This window comes from Hemiscyllium ocellatum, chromosome 5 (genome assembly GCF_020745735.1).
Source record: "Hemiscyllium ocellatum isolate sHemOce1 chromosome 5, sHemOce1.pat.X.cur, whole genome shotgun sequence".
In the NCBI taxonomy this organism is placed as follows: Eukaryota; Metazoa; Chordata; class Chondrichthyes; order Orectolobiformes; family Hemiscylliidae; genus Hemiscyllium; species Hemiscyllium ocellatum.
The window spans coordinates 141,501,252-141,522,905 of record NC_083405.1 but is presented as its reverse complement, the minus strand read 5'-3'; the positions used below and the strand labels follow the sequence as shown (position 1 = coordinate 141,522,905).

Below are 21,654 nucleotides of genomic sequence, written 5' to 3'. Positions count from 1 at the left end.
GGTAACACACAGGCACAAGGTAACCTACAGGCACAAGGTAACACACAGGCACACGGTAACACACAGACACACGGTAACACACAGGCACAAGGTAACACGCAGGCACACGGTAACACACAGGCACACGGTAACACACAGACACAAGGTAACACACAGACATACGGTAACACACACGCACAAGGTAACACACAGGCACAAGGTAACACACAGGCACATGGTAACACACAGGCACAAGGTAACACACAGGCACACAGTAATGCAAAGGCACACGTAACACACAGACACACGGTAACACACAGGCACAAGGTAACACACAGGTACAAGGTAACACACAGGCAAATGGTAACACGCAGGTACAAGGTAACACACAGGCACAAGGTAACACAGGCACACAGTAACACACAGACACAGGGTAACACACAGGCACACTGTAACACACAGGCACATGGTAACATACAGGCACAAGGTAACACACAGGTACACGGTAACACACAGAAACACGGTAACACACAGGTACATGGTAACACACAGGCACAAGGTAACACGCAGGCACAAGGTAACACGCAGACACACGGTAACACACAGGCACACGGTAACACGCAGGCACAAGGTAACACACAGGCACATGGTAACACACAGGCACAAAGTAACACGCAGGCACAAGGTAACACGCAGGCACATGGTAACACGCAGACACACGGTAACACACAGGCACACGGTAACACACAGACACATGGTAACACACAGACACACGGAAACACACAGGCTCACGGTAACACACAGGCACAAGGTAACACACAGGCAGATGGTAACATACAGGCACAAGGTAACACACAGGCACACGGTAACACACAGGCAGATGGTAACATACAGGCACAAGGTAACACACAGGCAACAGTAACACACAGGCACACAGTAACACACAGGCACAAGGTAACACACAGGCACACGGTAACACGCAGACACACGGTAACACACAGGCACATGGTAACAGACAGGCACAAGGTAACTCACAGGCACATGGTAACACACAGGCACACGGTAACACACAGGCAGATGGTAACATACAGGCACAAGGTAACACACAGGCACACGGTAACATACAGGCACACAGTAACACACAGGCACACGGTAACACAGGCACACGGTAACACACAGACACATGTGTATACAGATGTATAGCATTATGAACCCAGCTGATGGTACTTCTGGACAAGTCAGATCCCAGAATTAAACTTGTGTTTATTCCCTTGGCAGTGTGTGGGGCGGTACAGGCCCAGCATTCCTTGCTAACTCCTAGCTGCCCATGAGAAGGTGCTAGTGATGGATGGTCAGATTTCTTTCTGTCCCTGCTCTGGTCTACACGCGACTCCAAGCCCACCGTCATGTTGTTGACTTTGAACCAAGTTCCGAAATAGTCGAGTGAGGCATTCAGTGGCCAGGTCTGGTGGTCTTTTATTGTTAATGAGCTAGCTAATGTGGCAGGCCGTCTCTGAGACACTATCAACATGAGGCCACTGACGAGCAGAAGATTCTTACAGAAAGGAGGGAGCAAAGCTGTGGTGCTAACTCATTGTAAAAGACAACTAGAAATGTCTCAAGGCAAAGTTTCAACCATTTTTCCCCATCATCTGTTACAGAAATTCAAGTCCAGAGAAATGCTATCCCTCCCTCAGCTCTGTGACTCTGGATAGGCTCCTTGCTGAGCATCATGGAGACAATCTGCTGACCTCTTTCCAAATCTGCCTGAAAGCTCAACTTCCTCAGCTCCAAAATCTGCAGGTTAAACTTTGGACAATTTATAAAATAAATACTTTATGAATAAACACAAATTTAATTTTGGGATCTGACTTGTCCAGAAGTACCATCAGCTGGGTTCATAATGCTATACATCTGTATACACATGTGCCTGTGTGATACCGTGTGCCTATGTGTTACTGTGTGCCTGTGTGTTACCATGTGTCAGTGTGTTACCGTGTGCCTGTGTGTTACTGTGTGTATGGTACTGTGTGTCTGTATGTTACCGTGTGTCTGTGTGTTACCGTGTGTATGCTACCATGTGCATGTGTGTTACCGTGTGTATGTTACCTTGTGCCTGTGTGTTACCATGTGTGTGTTACCATGTGTATGTTACCATGTGCCTGTGTGTTACCGTGTGCCTGTGTGTTACCTTGTGCCTGTGTGTTACCGTGTGTATACTACCATGTGCCTATGTGTTACCGTGTGTATGTTACCTTGTGCCTGTGTGTTACCATGTGTATGTTACCATGTGCCTGTGTGTTACCGTGTGTCTGTATGTTACCGTGTGTCTGTGTGTTACCGTGTGTATGCTACCATGTGCCTGTGTGTTACCATGTGTATGTTACCATGGGCCTGTGTGTTACCGTGTGCCTGTGTGTTACCTTGTGCCTGTGTGTTACCGTGAGCCTGTGTGTTTCCGTGTGTCTGTGTGTTACCATGTGCCTGTGTGTTACCTTGTGTCTGTGTGTTACCATGTGCGTGTGTGTTACCATGTGTATGTTATCATGTGCCTGTGTGCTACCGTGTATATGTTACCGTGTGCCTGTGTGTTACCGTGTGTATGTTACCTTGTGCCTGTGTGTTAACGTGTGCCTGTGTGTTACCGTGTGCCTGTGTGTCTGTGTATTATAGAGTCATAGAGCTGTACAGCATGGAAACAGACCCTTCAGTCCAACCCGTCCATGCTGACCAGATATCTCAACCCAATCTACATATCCCTCCAAACAGGAATTGCTGGAAGAACGCAGCAAGTCTGACAGCATCTGGGTGGAGAGAAAGCAATTAACTTCCTATCTGAAGGAGGGTCACAAGATCCAAAATGCTAACTGCGCTTTCTCTCTACAGATGTTTCCAGACATGCTGAGTTTTTCCAGCAATCTCTATTTTTACTTCTGCTGAGGCACAGAACGTCTTCGAGGGAAGAAACTAAATTGCTTCTCAGCTTAAGTCAGATTACATCTGAACGGATTTTTTTTAAAAATGCGGTCTCCTAGAATCTCCTAGAAAGACAAAGCTAATTATCTTAAATGGTTCACCTGCCTGTCATTAAAATAAACACGATAAACATCTCACCATTAACCCCATGTTCAGCTACAGTCACCTGCTCACTGATAAATGCTGGTTAAGTGTTATTGCTGAAGGTGGTCTCTCTGGCCTGATTTCATTTTAAAATGATGCAGTCTGAAATCAAATTCCACATTAATCATTAGGACATGGATATAGGAGGTAAAGTTAGTAAGTTTGCAGATGACAACAAAATTGGAGATGTAGTGGACAGCGTAGGAGGTTACCTCAGAGTGAGAATATAGAACATTCCAGCGCAGTACAGGCCCTTCGGCCCTCGATGTTGCGCCGCCCTGTCATCCCACCTACACTATTCCATGTACATCCTTATGGCAGAAGTAGGTATTGCAGATGCTGGAGATTTGAGTCAAAATTAGACTGATGCTGGAAATGATGAAGGGCTTTTGCCTGAAAAGTCAATGTTCCTGCTCCTCAGAAGCTGCCTGACCTGCTGTACTTTTCCAGCACCACTCTGATCTTGACCCATTTTCATCCATATATCTATCTAATGACCATTCAAATGCCCTTAAAATTGCTGAGTCTACTATTGTTGCATGCAGGGTGTTCCAAGCCTTTATTACTGTGAGGAAAGAAACTACCTCTGACGTCTGTCCTGTATCTTTCACTCCTCAAGTTAACGTTATGTTCCCTCGTGCTAGTCATCACCATCCAAGAAAAAAGGCTCTCCCTGTCCACCCTAATGCTCTGATCAACTTGTATGCCACTATTAAGTCACCTCTCAACCTTCTTCTAATGGAAACAGCCTCCAATCCCTCAACCTTTCCTCGTAAGACCTTCCCCTCCATACCAGGCAACATCCTGGTAAATCTCCTCTGCACCCTTTCCAAAGCTTCCACATCCTCCTTAAAATGCGGTGTCCAGAACTGTACACAATACTCCAGGTGCGGCCTACCAGAGTTTTGTACAGCTGCAACATAACCTCATGGCTCCGAAACTCAATCCCTCTCCCAATAAAAGCTAACACACCGTATACCTTCTTAACAACCCTATCAACCTGGGTGGCAACTTTCAGGGATCTGTGTACATGGACACTGAGATCTCTCTGCTCATCTACACTAACAAAAATCTTACCTTTATCCCAGTACTCTGTATTCCAGTTACTCCTTCCAAAGTGTGTATACTTCAACGCAAGGAGTATCAGAAATAAGGTGGGTGAACTTAAGGCGTGGATCAGTACCTGGGACTACGATGTTGTGGCCATCACGGAAACGTGGATAGATGAGGGACAGGAATGGTTGTTGGAGGTTCCTGGTTACAGATGTTTCAGTAAGATTAGGGAGGGTAGTAAAAAAGGAGGGGGGGGTGGCGTTGCTAATTAGAAATGGTATAACGGCTGCAGAAAGGCAGTTTGAGGGGGATCTGCCTTTGGAGGTAGTATGGACTGAAGTCAGAAATAGGAAAGGAGCAGTCACCTTGTTGGGTGTTTACTATAGGCCCCCCAATAGCAGCAGGGATGTGGAGGAACAGATTGGGAAACAGATTTTGGAAAGGTGCAGAAGCCACAGGGTCGTAGTCATGGGTGACTTCAACTTCCCAAATATTGATTGGAAGCTCTTTAGATCAAGTAGATTGGATGGGGCGGTGTTTGTGCAGTGTGTCCAGGAAGCTTTTATAACTCAGTATGTAGATTGTCCAACCAGAGGGGAGGCCATATTGGATTTGGTACTTGGTAATGAACCTTGGTTATGGAGAGAGATAGGTGCGTGTAACAGGGTAGGTTTTACAATTGGGGGAAGGGTAAATACGATGCTGCAAGACAGAATCTGAGGAGCATAGGCTGTCAGAGAAGGATGTCGTTGAAATGTGGAACTTTTTCAAGGAACAGATACGACGTGTCCTTGATATGTATGTACCTGTCAGGCAGGAAAGAGATGGTTGTGTGAGGGAACCTTGGTTGACGAGGGAGGTTGAATGACTTGTAAAGAGGAAGAAGGAGGCTTACATAAGGTTGAGGAAACAAGGTTCAGACAGAGCGTTGGAGGGATACAGGATAGCCAGGAGGGAGCTGAAGAAAGGGATTAGGAGAGCTAAGAGTGGGCATGAAAAATCTTTGGAGGGGAGAATCAAGGATAACCCCAAGGCCTTTTATGCGTATGTGAGAAACATGAGAATGACGAGAACGAGGGTAGGTCCGATCAAGGACTGTAGTGGGAGACTGTGTATTGAGTCGGAAGAGATAGGAGAGGTCTTGAACGAGTACTTTTCTTCAGTATTTATGAATGAGAGGGACCGAATTGTTGAAGAGGAGAGTATGAAACGGACTGGTAAGCTAGAGGAGATACTTGTTAGGAAGGAAGGTGTGTTGGACATTTTGAACAACTTGAGGATAGACAAGTCCCCCGGGCCTGACGGGATATATCCTAGGATTATGTGGGAAGCAAGAGAGGAAATTGCAGAGCCGTTGGCAATGATCTTTTCATCTTCACTGTTAACCGGGGTGGTACCAGGGGACTGGAGAGTGGCGAATGTTGTGCCCCTGTTTAAAAAAGGGAATAGGGATAACCCCGGGAATTACAGGCCAGTTAGTCTTACTTCGGTGGATTTTCACCATCCCTCCAGACCTCCCCCTCTCTGAGGATGAAAGATCAGTCCTCAGCAGGGGCCTCACCTTCATTCCCCTACGCCCTCGGATTAATGAGTTCAACACGCGGCGAGATATTGAACAATTCTTCCGCCGCCTTCGCCTCCGTGCCTACTTTCACAACCAAGACTCCCGCACACCCTCTGACAACCCCTTCTCCCGCCTCCAACACACCCCATCCACCTGGACACCCCATGCTGGCCTCCTACCCGCCCTCGACCTCTTTATAGCCAACTGCCGCCGTGACATCAACCGACTCAACCTGTCCACCCCTCTCACCCACTCCAACCTCTCACCCTCAGAACGTGCAGCCCTTCACTCCCTCCGCTCCAATCCCAACCTCACCATCAAACCCACAGACAAGGGAGGCGCGGTGGTAGTTTGGCGCACTGACCTGTACACCGCTGAAGCCAAACGCCAGCTCACGGACACCTCCTCTTATCGCCCCCTTGACCACGACCCCACCTCCCACCACCAAACCATCATCTCCCAGACCATCCAGGACCTCATCACCTCAGGGGATCACCCATCCACCGCCTCCAACCTCATAGTCCCACAACCCCGCACCGCCCGTTTCTACCTCCTGCCCAAAATCCACAAACCTGCCTGCCGCGGCCGACCCATTGTCTCAGCCTGCTCCTGCCCCACCGAACTCATCTCCCAATACCTCGACACGGTCCTGTCCCCTTTAGTCCAGGAACTCCCCACCTACGTTCGGGACACCACCCACGCCCTCCACCTCCTCCAGGATTTTCGCTTCCCCGGTCCCCAACGCCTTATTTTCACGATGGACATCCAGTCCCTGTACACCTCCATCCCCCATCACGAAGGACTCAAAGCCCTCCGCTTCTTCCTTTCCCGCCGCACCAACCAGTACCCTTCCACTGACACCCTCCTTCGACTGACTGAACTGGTCCTCACCCTGAATAACTTCTCTTTTCAATCCTCCCACTTCCTCCAAACTAAAGGAGTAGCCATGGGCACCCGCATGGGCCCCAGCTATGCCTGCCTCTTCGTAGGATATGTGGAACAGTCCATCTTCCGCAACTACACTGGCACCACCCCCCACCTTTTCCTCCGCTACATCGATGACTGTATCGGCGCTGCCTCGTGCTCCCACGAGGAGGTTGAACAGTTCATCAACTTTACTAACACCTTCCATCCCGACCTCAAATTCACCTGGACTGTCTCAGACTCCTCCCTCCCCTTCCTAGACCTTTCCATTTCTATCTCGGGCGACCGACTCAACACAGACATCTATTATAAACCGACTGACTCCCACAGCTACCTGGACTACACCTCCTCCCACCCTGCCCCCTGTAAAAACGCCATCCCATATTCCCAATTCCTTCGTCTCCGCCGCATCTGCTCCCAGGAGGACCAATTCCAACACCGCACAGCCCAGATGGCCTCCTTCTTCAAGGACCGCAGATTCCCCCCAGACGTGATCGACGATGCCCTCCACCGCATCTCCTCCACTTCCCGCTCCTTCGCCCTTGAGCCCCGCTCCTCCAACCGCCACCAAGACAGAACCCCACTGGTTCTCACCTACCACCCCACCAACCTCCGCATACAACGTATCATCCGCCGCCATTTCCGCCACCTCCAAACGGACCCCACCACCAAGGATATATTTCCCTCCCCTCCCCTATCAGCGTTCCGCAAGGACCACTCCCTTCGTGACTCCCTCGTCAGATCCACACCCCCCACCAACCCAACCTCCACCCCCGGCACCTTCCCCTGCAACCGCAGGAAATGTAAAACTTGCGCCCACACCTCCACACTCACTTCCCTCCAAGGCCCCAAGGGATCCTTCCATATCCGCCACAAGTTCACCTGTACCTCCACACACATCATCTATTGCATCCGCTGCACCCGATGTGGCCTCCTCTATATTGGTGAGACAGGCCGCTTACTTGCGGAACGCTTCAGAGAACACCTCCGGGCCGCCCGAACCAACCAACCCAATCACCCCGTGGCTCAACACTTTAACTCCCCCTCCCACTCCACCGAGGACATGCAGGTCCTTGGACTCCTCCACCGGCAGAACATAACAACACGACGGCTGGAGGAGGAGCGCCTCATCTTCCGCCTGGGAACCCTCCAACCACAAGGTATGAATTCAGATTTCTCCAGTTTCCTCATTTCCCCTCCCCCCACCTTGTCTCAGTCGGTTCCCTCAACTCAGCACCGCCCTCCTAACCTGCAATCCTCTTCCTGACCTCTCCGCCCCCACCCCACTCCGGCCTATCACCCTCACCTTGACCTCCTTCCACCTATCCCACCTCCATCGCCCCTCCCCCTAGTCCCTCCTCCCTACCTTTTATCTCAGCCTGCTTGGCTCTCTCTCTCTTATTCCTGATGAAGGGCTTATGCTCGAAACGTCAAATTCTCTATTCCTGAGATGCTGCCTAACCTGCTGTGCTTTGACCAGCAACACATTTGCAGCTTACTTCGGTGGTAGGCAAAGTAATGGAAAGGGTACTGAGGGATAGGATTTATGAGTATCTGGAAAGGCACTGCTTGATTAGGGACAGCCAGCACGGATTTGTGAAGGGTAGGTCTTGCCTTACAAGTCTTATTGAATTCTTTGAGGAGGTGACCAAGCATGTGGATGAGGGTAGAGCAGTGGATGTAGTGTACATGGATTTTAGTAAGGCATTTGATAAGGTTCCCCATGGTAGGCTTATGCAGAAAGTCAGGAGGCATGGGATAGTGGGAAATTTGGCCAGTTGGATACAGAACTGGCTAACCAGTCGAAGTCAGAGAGTGGTGGTAGATGGTAAATATTCAGCCTGGAGCTCAGTTACAAGTGGAGTTCCGCAGGGATCAGTTCTGGGTCCTCTGCTGTTTGTAATTTTTATTAATGACATGGAAGAGGGAGTCAAAGGGTGGGTCAGTAAATTTGCAGACGATACGAAGATTGGTGGAGTTGTGGATAATGAGGAGGGCTGTTGTCGGCTGCAAAGGGATTTAGATATGATGCAGAGCTGGGCTGAGGAGTGGCAGATGGAGTTCAACCCTGTCAAGTGTGAGGTTGTCCATTTTGGAAGGACAAATAAGAATGCGGAATACAGGGTTAACAGAAGGGTTCTTAGTCAGGTGGAGGAGCAGAGGGATCTTGGGGTCTATGTTCATAGTTCTTTGAAAGTTGCCATTCAGGTGGGTAGAGCTTGTAAGAAGGCCTGTGGTGTATTAGCGTTCATTAGCACAGGGATTGAATTCAAGAGTCGTGAGGTGATGTTGCAGCTGTACAGGACCTTGGTAAGGCCACATTTGGAGTACTGTGTGCAGTTCTGGTCGCCTCACTTTAGGAAAGATGTGGAAGCTTTGGAGAGGGTGCAGAGGAGATTTACCAGGATGTTGCCTGGAATGGAGAATAGGTCGTACGAGGATAGGTTGAGAGTTCTCGGCCTTTTCTCATTGGAACGGCGAAGGATGAGGGGTGACTTGATAGAGGTTTATAAGATGATCAGGGGAATAGATAGAGTAGACAGTCAGAGACTTTTTCCCCAGGTACAACAGAGTGTTACAAGGGGACATAAACTTAAAGTGAAGGGTGGAAGGTATAGGGGAGATGTCAGGGGTGGGTTCTTTACCCAGAGAGTGGTGGGGGCATGGAATGCGCTGCCTGTGGGAGTGGCAGAGTCAGAATCATTGGTGACCTTTAAGCGACAATTGGATAGGTACGTGGATAGGTGCTTAAGCTAGGACAAATGTTCGGCACAACATTGTGGGCTGAAGGGCCTGTTCTGTGCTGTATTGTTCGATGTTCTATGTTCAAAGTGAATCACCTCACACTTTTCCACATTAAACTCCATTTGCCACCTCTCAGCCCAGCTCTGCAGCTTATTTATGTCTCTGTAACCTACAACATCCTTCAGCACTATCCACAACTCCACTAAATCACCCTCAATCCCATGACTCTGTATTTTGTGCAATAGCCTACCGTGGAGAACCTTATCAAACACCTGACGGAAATCCATATACACCACATCAACCGGTTTACCCTCATCCACCTGTTTGGTCACTTTCTCAAAAAACTTAGTGAGGCATGACCTACTCTTCACAAAATTATGTTGACTATCCTTAATCAATATGTTCCTTTCTGGATGACTATAAATCCTGTCTCTTATAACCATTTCCAACACTTTACCAACAACTGAAGTGAGACTCACTGGTCTATAATTACCAGAGTTGTCTCTACTCCCCTTCTTGAACAGTGGAACCACATTTGCTCTTCTACAGTCTTCTGGCACTATTCCTGTAGACAATGACAATTTAAAGATCAATGCCAAAAGCCCAGCAATCTCCTCCCTGGCTTCCCAGAGGATTCTAGGATAAATCCCATCCAGCCCAGTGTTATTTTTTTAACACTGCAGAACTGCTAACACTCCTCCTTGTGGGCCTCAATCCCATTGAGTCTAATAGCGTGCATGTCAATATTCTCAACAACATTGTCTGTTTCCTGTGCACATACTGACAAAAAATATTCATTTAGCACCTCTCCAATTTCCTCAAACTCCATGCACATCTTCCCATTACTGTCCTTGACTGGCCCTGACATCCCTATAGAAAGCTTTATAGTTTTCCTGGATCCTACCTGCCAAAGGCTTCTCATGTGCCCCACCCTCACCCCCGTGCTCTCTTTTGCTCTTTTTAAGCCCTTCCTCACTAACTTGTAACTCTCAAGCATCCTAATTGAGCCTTCACATCTCATCTTTACATAAGACTCCTCCTTTGTCCTCACAAGAGATTCAACTTCTTTAGTGAACCACGGCTCCCTCGCTCGACCACTCCCTCCCTGCCTGACAGGTACATACTTACCAAGGACCCACAGTAGCTGTGCCTTGAATCAGCTCCACATTTCGGTTGTGCCCATCCCCTGCAGTTTCCTTCCCCATCCTGTGCATCCTAAATCTTGCCTAATTGCATCATAATTGCCCTTCCCCCAGCTATAACTCTTGCCCTGCGATATATACCTATTCCTTTCCATCGCTGAAGTACACTTAACCGAATTGTGGTCACTATCACCAAAGTGCTTACCTACTCCCCAATCTAACACCTGGCCTGGCTCATTACCCTGTAGCAAATCCAATGTCGCCTCACCTCTTGTTGGTGAGTTCAATGAGACCGCGATCATTTGGGTCAATGGGCCAAGGAGCAGCAGATAGAGTTTAACTTAAATAAATATGAGATGTTGCATTTTGGGATAACAAATCAAGGCAGGGCTTATAATGGTTTAGTCCTAGGACTGTTCCTGAACAAAGAGACCTTGGAGTGCAGGTTCATAGCTCCTTGAAAGTGGAGTCGCAGGTAGATAGTCGCAGGAAGTGTTTGGAATGCTTTCCTTTATTGGTCAGAGTATTGAGTACAGGAGTTGGGAGGTCATGTTGTGGCTGTACAGGACATTGGTTAGGCCACTTTTGGAATATTGTATTCAATTCTGGTCTTGTTCCCATCGGAAAGATGTTGTGAAACTTCAAAGGGTAAAAAAAGACTTTCAAGAATGTTAGGTAAAAACAATGACTGCAGATGCTGGAAACCAGATTCTGGATTAGTGGTGCTGGAAGAGAACAGCAGTTCAGGCAGCATCCAAGGAGCAGCAAAATCGACGTTTCGGGCAAAAGCCCTTCAAGAATGTTGTCAGGGTTGGGGAATTTGAGCTATAGGGAGAGACTGGATTGGCTGGGGCTGTTTTCCCTGGAGCGTCAGAGGCTGAGGGGTGACCTTATAGAGGTTTATAAAATCATGAGGGGCATGGATAGGGTAAATAGACAAAGTCTTTTCCCTGGGGTCAGGGAGTCCAGAACTGGAGGGCATAGGTTTAGGGTGAGAGGGGAAAGGTATAAAAGGGACCTAAGGGGTAACTTTTTCACACAGAGGGTGGTGCGTGTATGGAATGAGCTGCCAGAGGAAGTGGTGGAGGCTGGTACAATTACAACATTTAAGAGACATCTGAGTGGATATATGAATAAGAAGGGTTGAGAGGGATATGGGCCGGGTGCTGGCAAATGGGACTAGATCCACTTAAGATATCTGGCCAGCATGGATGTGTTGGACCAAAGCATCTCTTTCTGTGCTGTACATCTCTCTGACTCTGTAACCCTCTGAAATTATATAGATAAATTATATACCTTTCATCACCATCGCAAGGTTAAAACACACTTACGAATAATTACATCAGGCAGCAATTTCATCGGAAAGATTATAAAACACAGGTGCAGAAGGAGCCTATTCGGCCCATCAGGTCTCCGCTACCATTCGGTGAGATCACGCCTGATCTTAAAATCCTAACTCTACTTTCCTGCCTTTTTCCCATAACCCTCAGATCCCCGGCTGATTAAAAACCTATGTCAGTGTTGAATGCACTGAATGACCCCGTCTCAAAAGCCCTCTGCAGTAAAAGATTCCACAGATTTACTATTCTCTGACAGAAGAAATTCCTCCTCATCTCTCAGAAGTGTCGAACACAGGGCATTGGGGTTGGCTGGTGCGGGTGTCCCGGAGATGTTCTCTGAAATGTTCTGCAAGTTGGTCTCCTGCCTTCCCCAATGTAGAGGAGACCACACCGAGTAAAAAATGAGGTCTGCAGATGCTGGAGATAGAGGGAGGAAGAGAGCTTCTTCAAGGAAGGCATCCTTGCAAGAGGATTCGCAGTAGGTTAAAATTTGCAGCTGTGACCTGATGAAGGGCTTATGCTCGAAACATCGAATTCTCTATTCCTGAGATGCTGCCTAACCTGCTGTGCTTTGACCAGCAACACATTTGCAGCTGAGACCACACCGAGAGCAACAGACACAGTAGATGACGTGTGTGACAGTGCAGGTAAATCTCTGTTGGATGTGAAGGATCCTTTGGGGCCTTGGACAGAGATGAGGGGGGAGGTGTATTTCTGGGAGTGGCAAGGGAAGGTGCCGGTTTCAGAGAACATCTCTGTGACACACACACTAAACAACCCCACCACCCTGTGGCCAAACACTTTAACTCCCCCTCCCACTCCACCAGGTCCTGGGCCTCCACCACCAGCAAACCCTAACCACCGGACGCCTCATCCTCCACCATGGGACCCTCCAATCACACGGGATCAATGTGGATTTTACCAGTTTCCTCATTTCCCCTCCCCCCACCTCATCCCAGATCCTACCTTCCAACTTGGCACCACCCTCTTGACCTGCCCTTCCTGTTCATCTTCCTTCCTACCAATCCGCTGCACCCTCCTCTCCAACCTATCACCATCACCCCCCCACCCTCATCTACCTATTGCATTCCCAGTGACCTTCCACCTAGCCTCACCCCCTCCCATTTATCTCTCAGCTTCATTGCAGGCCCCCCCCTCCCCCCACCCCGCCCCATGTTCCTGATGAAGGGCTCATACTCGAAACGTCGATCCTACTGCTCCTCAGATGCTGCCGGAGCAGCTGTGCTTTTCTAGCACCACACTCTTCAACGCTGATCGCCAGAATCTGTTAGTGCTCACTGCCTCCAAGGGGCAGGTAACATTTGTACCACACAAGGGTCATTAACACCACATGAACAGTGGGAACTGCACAGTGCTTTTTTTTTGTCTAACTATCACCCATTGTTACAGCTAACCTGAGAATACAACTTTTAACAAAAAGGTTTTGTGATTTATACATGAAAGAAGTGAAACTATCATGGTATTCTAACAGATGAAAGACTCAACAATCAAGGTACTTTTCAATGTATAATGTCAGTTACATCACACTGTAAATGTTTGCGATAAATTCTGTGTTACGATCGAGCCCTCCACAATCACCTGATGAAGGAGCGTCGCTCCGAAAGCTAGTGTGCTTCCAATTAAACCTGTTGGACTATAACCTGGTGTTGTGTGATTTTTAACTTTGTCCACCCCAGTCCAACACCGACATCTCTCAATCAGAGAATGGAATTGTTTGGCATTTCCTTACATCCTGATCTAGAATAACACAACACTGTTGGTGCACATCACTGGTCTAGATCAGAGCCAAGTTTCACTGGCCTAGAACCAGTACTACATATCCAAAACTGATCAAGAACATCCATGTGACCTCACACCCAGCACTGATCTAGAACAAGCATCCTCACTTTATACATGTCGCTGGACCCATTGACTTTGTACCCAGCACTGATCTAGAATAACCACACCTAATTTGTACATCACTTTGATCACTGACCTAGAATAAGCACCCCCACTTTATACCCAGCACTGATCTAGAATGATCTCACCCACTTTATACCCAGCACTGATCCTGAAAATGGATAACCACCTGATACCCACTGATATCAAATATCAATAAAGGTAAGGCCCTATTGTTGATCTAGGATGCCAAATCCGTTTTGAGACCGTTGCTGGTCTAGAACATTACATTTGTTAAGGAACTATTGAGGATCCAGAACACCGTCTGTGCAGAACATCATTAGGGCTACATGATCAAACAGTGTTATACAGAGTTCACAATGAACGCGCGCCCCTCTCTCCTCCACCCCCAGAGTGGTGCTCTGTTACCTGCGATCCTGATCACTGCCCGCTCTGCTGGCTCCATCACTCGGCCGCCCTCCATGCCCACCTTGCCTTGTTTGACTCTCTGGTGTTTCGCTAGATTCCAAGGCAGGGTATCACCTGTCCCCAGGGATTCACTTCCTTCAGCCAGACCCTGCAGCATTCCGGATCTCTGTGCTCGCACAATCTGACGCTTTTCCTGTTGGGAACATCACATTCCAGACTGAATCCAGGGTTTGCTCATTGAAATGGACAAGCTGCAGTCACCCACCCCCACACCCCCACAGGGGGCAGTCACCCCACCCCCACCTCCCCCCCACCCCCACAGGGGGCAGTCACCCCCCACACACCCCCACACCCACAGGGGGCAGTCACACACCCCCACCCCCACAGGGGGCAGTCACCCCCCACACACCCCCACACCCACAGGGGGCAGTCACACACCCCCACCCCCACACCCACAGGGGGCAGTCACACACCCCCACCCCCACCCGGGGCAGTCACCCCCCCCACCCCTACCCCCACAGGGGGCAGCCCCTCCCCCCCACCCCCACAGGGGGCAGTCACTCCCCCCCCCCCCCCACGGGGGGCAGTCACTCCCCCCCCCAGCACCAAATGCCCCGAGGGCGGTCGGTCCGATTCCGGTGTGAAAGCCCCGAGGCGGCTCCGCATCCCCCCCCCCCCGGTATACAGACACAGACACACACTCCCCCCCAACATCCCCCTTCCCCCCCCCCCCCCCCCCACCTTGCCCCGGGTCCGCTCTGATCGGGATGTTTCGGTAAATCTTCAATCGGCGGCTCCGAGCCCAGACCCAGACACCGCCCTCAGCACCGCATCTACACCCCCCCCCCCAGACACACACCCACACACACACACCCCAGACACACACAGACACACACACACAGACACACACACACACACCCCAGATACACACACACACACACACACAGACACATACACACCCCCAGACAAACACACACACACCCCACACACATACACACACACACACAGACACCGCCCTCAGCACCACATCTACACCCCCCACACACACGTACACATAACACCCCCCAGACACACACCCACACACATACACACACACAGACACCCCCCCACGCACACACAGACATTGCCCTCAGCGCTGCTTCTACACCCCCCAACACACACCCACACACACACACACCCCCCCAGACACACACCCACATACACACACACATACACACCCCCCACACACATACACACACACATAAACACCCCCCAGACACACACCCACACATACATACACACACACACAGACAGCCCCCCCCCACACACACACACACAGATACCGCCCTCAGTGCCGCATCTACACACACCCCCCGACACACACACAAACACACAGACACCCCCCACACACATACACACACATACATAAACACCCCCCAGACACACACCCGCACACACAGACACCACCCACACACACAGGCACCACCCACACACACATACACACACAGACACCACCCACACACACAGGCACCACCCACACATACACACACACAGACCCCCCCACACACACACAGATACCCCCACACAACCCCACCACACACACATACCACCTGCACACCCCACCCACATATACACACACCCTCCACACACCCAGTGCCTCCCCAAACACGCCACCCCCCCCCCCCCCCCCCCCCACCCCCACACACACACACACAAACACCCGGACAAAATATACACCTAATTCACAACTCCCCCATTCCAAACCCACCCAATTCCCAAACCTCTACCATACACATTCCACATTCCCATCCCAATTCCCATCCCAAAATCCACTTGAAAAATAAAATCTCACCATCTGCCTTGCTACAAAAACAAATATCCCCAAACCTGACAAAAACCTAAACCCCCACCAAAACGGAAAATCCCAAAGTCCTTCCTTCACAAATCCTGAACCTCCCACCTCCCAAAAAAAAGACAAACCCAGCCAAACCCCATCAATGATTGTAGCTCAATCTCAAGCCAGGAAACTGGGAGTACACCGTACTGAGAGTGTGCAGGTGAGGGGGGGTGAGGAAGAGGAGAGATGGGAGTACATTTCTGTCAACACACAAGGTGGTCCCTCTCACTTCAAATCATACAGCATAACCCATTACTGTACTAACGTCAGGTATATTAGATTAGATTACTTACAGTGTGGAAACAGGCCCTTCAGCCCAACAAGTCCACACCGACCCGCCGAAGCGCAACCCACCCAGACTCATTTCCCTACATATACCCCTTACCTAACACTACGGGCAATTTAGCATGGCCAATTCACCTGACCCGCACATCTTTGGACTGTGGGAGGAAACCAGAGCACCCGGAGGAAACCCATGCAGACACGGGGAGAACGTGCAAACTCCACACAGTCTGTCGCCTGAGTCGGGACATGAACCCGGGTCCCTGGCGCTGTGAGGCAGCAGTGCTAACCACTGTGCCACCGTGCCGCCCACCTGCACACACTCTTGATGGAAAAGGGGTTTTCCCTCCATAGAGCACATCCAATGCAAATTTTAACAAAAAGTTTGTGTGGACAGTATATTGCCATCCCTTTGTATAAATGTCACCCAGAATGGGTCTTAATGCCCAGAATTCCATCAGTCAGGGGTAAGGATGATGTGATGAAAGTGAAGATATTAGATTCACTATTGTCAAGAAAATTTGAGTGAGGTAAAAGAGATGGCATGGTTCTGGGTTCCAGGTATTTTTAGAACACAGAACATTCCAGCGCAGTACAGGCCCTTCGGCCCTCGATGTTGCACCGACCTGTCATACCAATCTTAAGCCCATCTAACCTATACTATCCCATTCTCATCCATATGTTTATCCAGTGACCATTTAAATGCCCTTAAAGTTGGCGAGTCTACTACTGTTGCAGGCAGTGTGTTCGACGCCCCTACTACTCTCTGAGTAAAGAAACTCCCTCTGACATCTGTCCTATATCTATCACCCCTCAATTTAAAGCTATGTCCCCTCGTGCTCACCGTCACCATCCGAAGTAAAAGGCTGTCACTGTCCACCCTATCTAACCCTCTGATTATCATATGTCTTAATTAAGTCACCTCTAAACCTTCTTCTCTCTCACGAAAACAGCCTCAAGTCCCTCAGCCTTTCCTCATAAGACCTTCCCTCCATACCAGGCAACATCCACAGCTTCCACATCCTCCCTATAATGCGGTGACCAGAACTGTACACAATACTCCAAGTGCGGCCGCACCAGAGTTCTGTACAGCTGCAGCATTTTCTATTGTGTGGGGTGACCAAGCAATAGCTAAATACAGTCCATCACCAGAGATTACTGCATTACAACAAACAGATGTGAGAGGAGCTGAAACTCAATAAAAGAAGAGGGTAATTCAAAAGAGGTGTTTCTCATGTCTTCGTTAATCGAGATACAGGAAGCAGATCCTGATGAAGCAATTTAACACAATGAGTGCGTATAGCAGCAGGTTGAGCAACTTCCTGAATATGTTAAAATTGGCATTCAGATCAGGAAATGAAGACATCCTCACAGACCTGCAGATGAAGAGTAAATAACTGTTCATCAAATAGTAGACCACCCAGATATCGTGACTGGCACAAATTGTATCATAGGAGCTTCATACGCCACATAAATACCAAGTCCCAAGTCACACAACACCAGGTTGTAATCCAACAGGTTTATGTGGAGACACAAGTTTTCCGAGCACAACTCCATCAGGTGGATCCTGACTGCAAAAGCTTGTGATTTCAAATAAACCTGTTGGGACTATAATCTGGTCAGGCAGCATCCGAGGAGCAGGAAAATCGACGTTTTGGGCAAAAGCCCTTCATCAGGAATGAGGCTGAGCCTCGGGGGGTGGAGAGATAAATGAGAGGGGGTGGAGCTGCGGGGAAGGTAACTGAGAGTGCGATAGGTGGATGGAGGTGGGGGTAAAGGTGATAGATCAGAGGGAGGGTGGAGCAGATAGGTGGGAGGGAAGGTGGACGGGGGGGACAGGTCATGGGGACGGTGTTGAGCTGGAAGGTTGGAACTATTTATTTCTCTACCCCCAAGGATCCCAGCCTCATTCCTGATGAGGGGCTTTTGCCTAGAATGTCGACTTTCCTGTTCCTCGGATGCTGCCTGACCTGCTGTGCTTTTCAAACACCACACTGTAATGACTCTAATCTCCAGCATCCACAGTACTCGCTTTCGCCTACTTTAACCTGGTGTCGTATGACTTCTGACTTTGTCCACCTCAGTCCAAAATCATCACCTCCACAACATAAATACCAGGCAATGACCATCTCCAACAAGAAGGAATCTAACCACTGCCCCTTGACATTCAATGGTGTTACCATCACTGAATCCCCCACCATCAACATCAAGGGGTTACCATTGACTAGAAACTCAACTCAACTCACCACATTAACACAGTGGTTCCAAGAGCAGGTCAGTGACTAGGGATACTGCAGTGAGTAGCTCACCTCCTCTCTCCCCAAAGCCTGTCCACCATCTACAAGGCACAAGTCAGGGGTGTGATGGAATACTCCCCACTTGCCTTGGGTGGGGGCAGCTCCAACAACACTCAAGAAGCTTGACACCATCCAGGACAAACACCCACTCCCTCCCACCACTGATGCTCAGTAGCAGCAGTGTGTACTATCTACAAGATGAGCTGCAGAACTTCATCACATTAGATAGCACCTTCCAAACCCAGGACCACTTCAAGTGAGAAGGACAAGCGCAGCAAATACATGGGAACAGAACACCACCCCCTGTATGTTTCCCTCAAGGCCACTCACCATTCTGATTTGGAAATATATCACCGTTCCTTCACTGTTGCAAGGTCAGAATCCTGGAAGTCTTCCCAGTCATGGAAGGGTGGGGGAGGGTACTGAAACTCAACTCCCAGTATTTCCAGAGACATCACAAAAGGTAAAAACTTTACAAGGATATGTAATACCCCAATGAACCTCATTTTAAAAGGATACGTAAAACCCCAATTAACCTGGTTTTCAGATGCAGGTTGATAGAAAGCATAGATCAAGATTCTATAGTGAAAAAAACTCACCATTTATTATAAGAAATTGGACAAGCTACAGGGAAGCAATTACAGCCCAATGGCATATATCACTACAAATTAAACCTCTAATCGCTTTGTAAACTCACAGAGACAGACTCACTGAGGGACGGATATCTGGAAAAGCAATCACTCACAAGGTCTGCTGAGTTGGGTTTTCTGATCACAAGATTTCATCCTGATTTTCCTTTTTCAGATGCTTCTGCTGATTTGCAAGAGGTTCATTTGTAAAATGTCTCTGACTTATCAGTGAAAAGTCACAGCTTATAGCAATTGCTAAAGAAAGAACAAAAGGTGTTTTCTTCGTGTTTAAAATGGGTTTTGACTGCAGAGAACAGGGAGACAGCTGCTGTGCCGGTGGAAATCAAATCACTTCATTCTGCTCCTTTTTCCCAACCTGAAGCTGTTCAATTCCCTGTGAACCAATCACACACTTGTTGGCAAGCACAGGGTCTTTGTCATCGATAACTGGTCACTAGTCCATAGATCAACCAACTTCTTGTTGGCACCCAGAGATACATTTGTAAAAAACCCTTCAGCTCCAGTTTGTCTTCAACTACTATTACTTCCAACAACCATTTACACTTCAGTTCCTTCTTATTAACCACCACCATCTAATCAAGAGCAACTACAGCTGTTAAATCAATGCTGGCCCAGTCCTGTGATTCTCATGTCCCATGAATGAGTAGCACAAATGTAGGAATATGGAAAACAGAGGCATTAATAAACAGGAATTTTACCGGACCAAGACTTCCTAGAGAGATGGTGCAGCTGTGTAAACCATGTCAGACATATCAGTGAATGGGAAACTTCAGCAATCCATGAACCAGCAGCTTTACTAGCCAGGGTGGGAGATTGGCAGGCAGGACAGGTCGTGCAAGCACTAAGGAAGCGCCGATTTTCCTGCTCCTCAGATGCTGCCTGACCTGCTGTGCTTTTCCAGCACCACTCTAATCCAGACTCTAATTTCCAGCATCTGCAGTCCTCATTTTTGCCTAGTTGATTTTAACCTCACTGCGAAGCCTCTTGCAAGGATGCCGACCTTGAAGAAGTTCTCTTCCTCTCTCCACAAGAATCTCAGTGAGTCTCCCTCACACTGCAACCCCCAGGTCATCTCCTCTGCCCTGAAGCTCTTCAACCATGTCCTGAAACAGACTCGCTACCACAGCCACATCTGCTTCCTCAGTGCTTGCATGACCTGTCCTACCTGTCAATCTTCCTTCCCACCAATCCACTCCACCCTCCTCTCTGACCTATCACCTTCATCCCCACCCCCAAACCATTTATAGTACTCTTGGCTACCTTCTCCACAGCCTCAGCCCCCTCCCATTTATCTCTCCACCCGGGAGGCTCCCTGCCTTCATTCCTGATGAAGGGCTTTTGCCCAAAACGTCAATTTTCCTGCTCCTCAGATGCTGCCTGACCTGCTGTGCTTTTCCAGCACCACTCTGATCTAGACTCTGGTTTCCAGCGTCTGCAGTCCTCACGTTTGCCTACCTTTACTAGCCACCCCAGCTTTCAAAGAAGCATTCAGCCTACTCTTAGTATTTTGTGTAGGACAATCAGAAAAATGATTATATCCTTACAGCTAGGGATATATCAACCCAATTTCCAATATTTTGCCCAAACTCTAATCAATTATAATTCCAGATGGGATATCCAAATTGTTAAATACCTGGATGAGGGGGGATTACCTGTTTCCAAACGTTATTCACCCATCTCTTTGGTTGGATATATCAAAGTTAATTTAAAAACAGATCCTTTCCCTTGTCAATACATTTCCCCCAGACCTAATAAATGTATGCTTTTAGAGGATCCAAGGAACAGGAAATTCGATGTTTCGGGCATAAGCCCTTCATCAGGAATGGGGAAAGTGTGTCCAGCAGGCTAAGATAAAAGGTAGGGAGGAGGGACTTGGGGGAGGGGCGATGGAGGTGGGATAGGTGGAAGGAGGTCAAGGTGAGGGTGATAGGCCGGAGTGGGGTGGGGGCGGAGAGGTCAGGAAGAAGATTGCAGGTTAGGAGGGCGGTGCTGAGTTGAGGGAACCGACTGAGACAAGGTGGGGGGAGGGGAAATGAGGAAACTGAAGAAATCTGAGTTCATCCCTTCAGGTTGGAGGGTTCCCAGGCGGAAGATGAGGCACTCCTCCTCCAACCGTCATGTTGTTATGGTCTGGCGATAGAGGAGTCCAAGGACCTGCATGTCTTCGGTGGAGTGGGAGGAGGAGTTAAAGTGTTGAGCCACGGGGTGGTTGGGTTGGTTGGTCCGGGCGTCCCAGAGGTGTTCCCAATATAGAGGAGGCCACATGGTGTGCAGCGGATGCAAAGATGATGTGTGTGGAGGTGCAAGTGAATTTGTGGCGGATTTGCACCTCCACACACATCATCTGTTGCATC

General features: G+C 49.0%; 1 protein-coding gene across 1 annotated transcript in view; it reads right to left on the bottom strand.

The window, feature by feature from the left end:
* Positions 1-21,654, bottom strand: part of LOC132816260 (plectin-like) — a 295,683-nt gene that overhangs the window by 212,934 nt on the left and 61,095 nt on the right. The window contains exon 4 of the mRNA XM_060825757.1: positions 14,196-14,388. Coding sequence (XP_060681740.1) covers positions 14,196-14,388 — 193 coding nt within the window. The remainder of the gene's footprint in view (positions 1-14,195; positions 14,389-21,654) is intronic.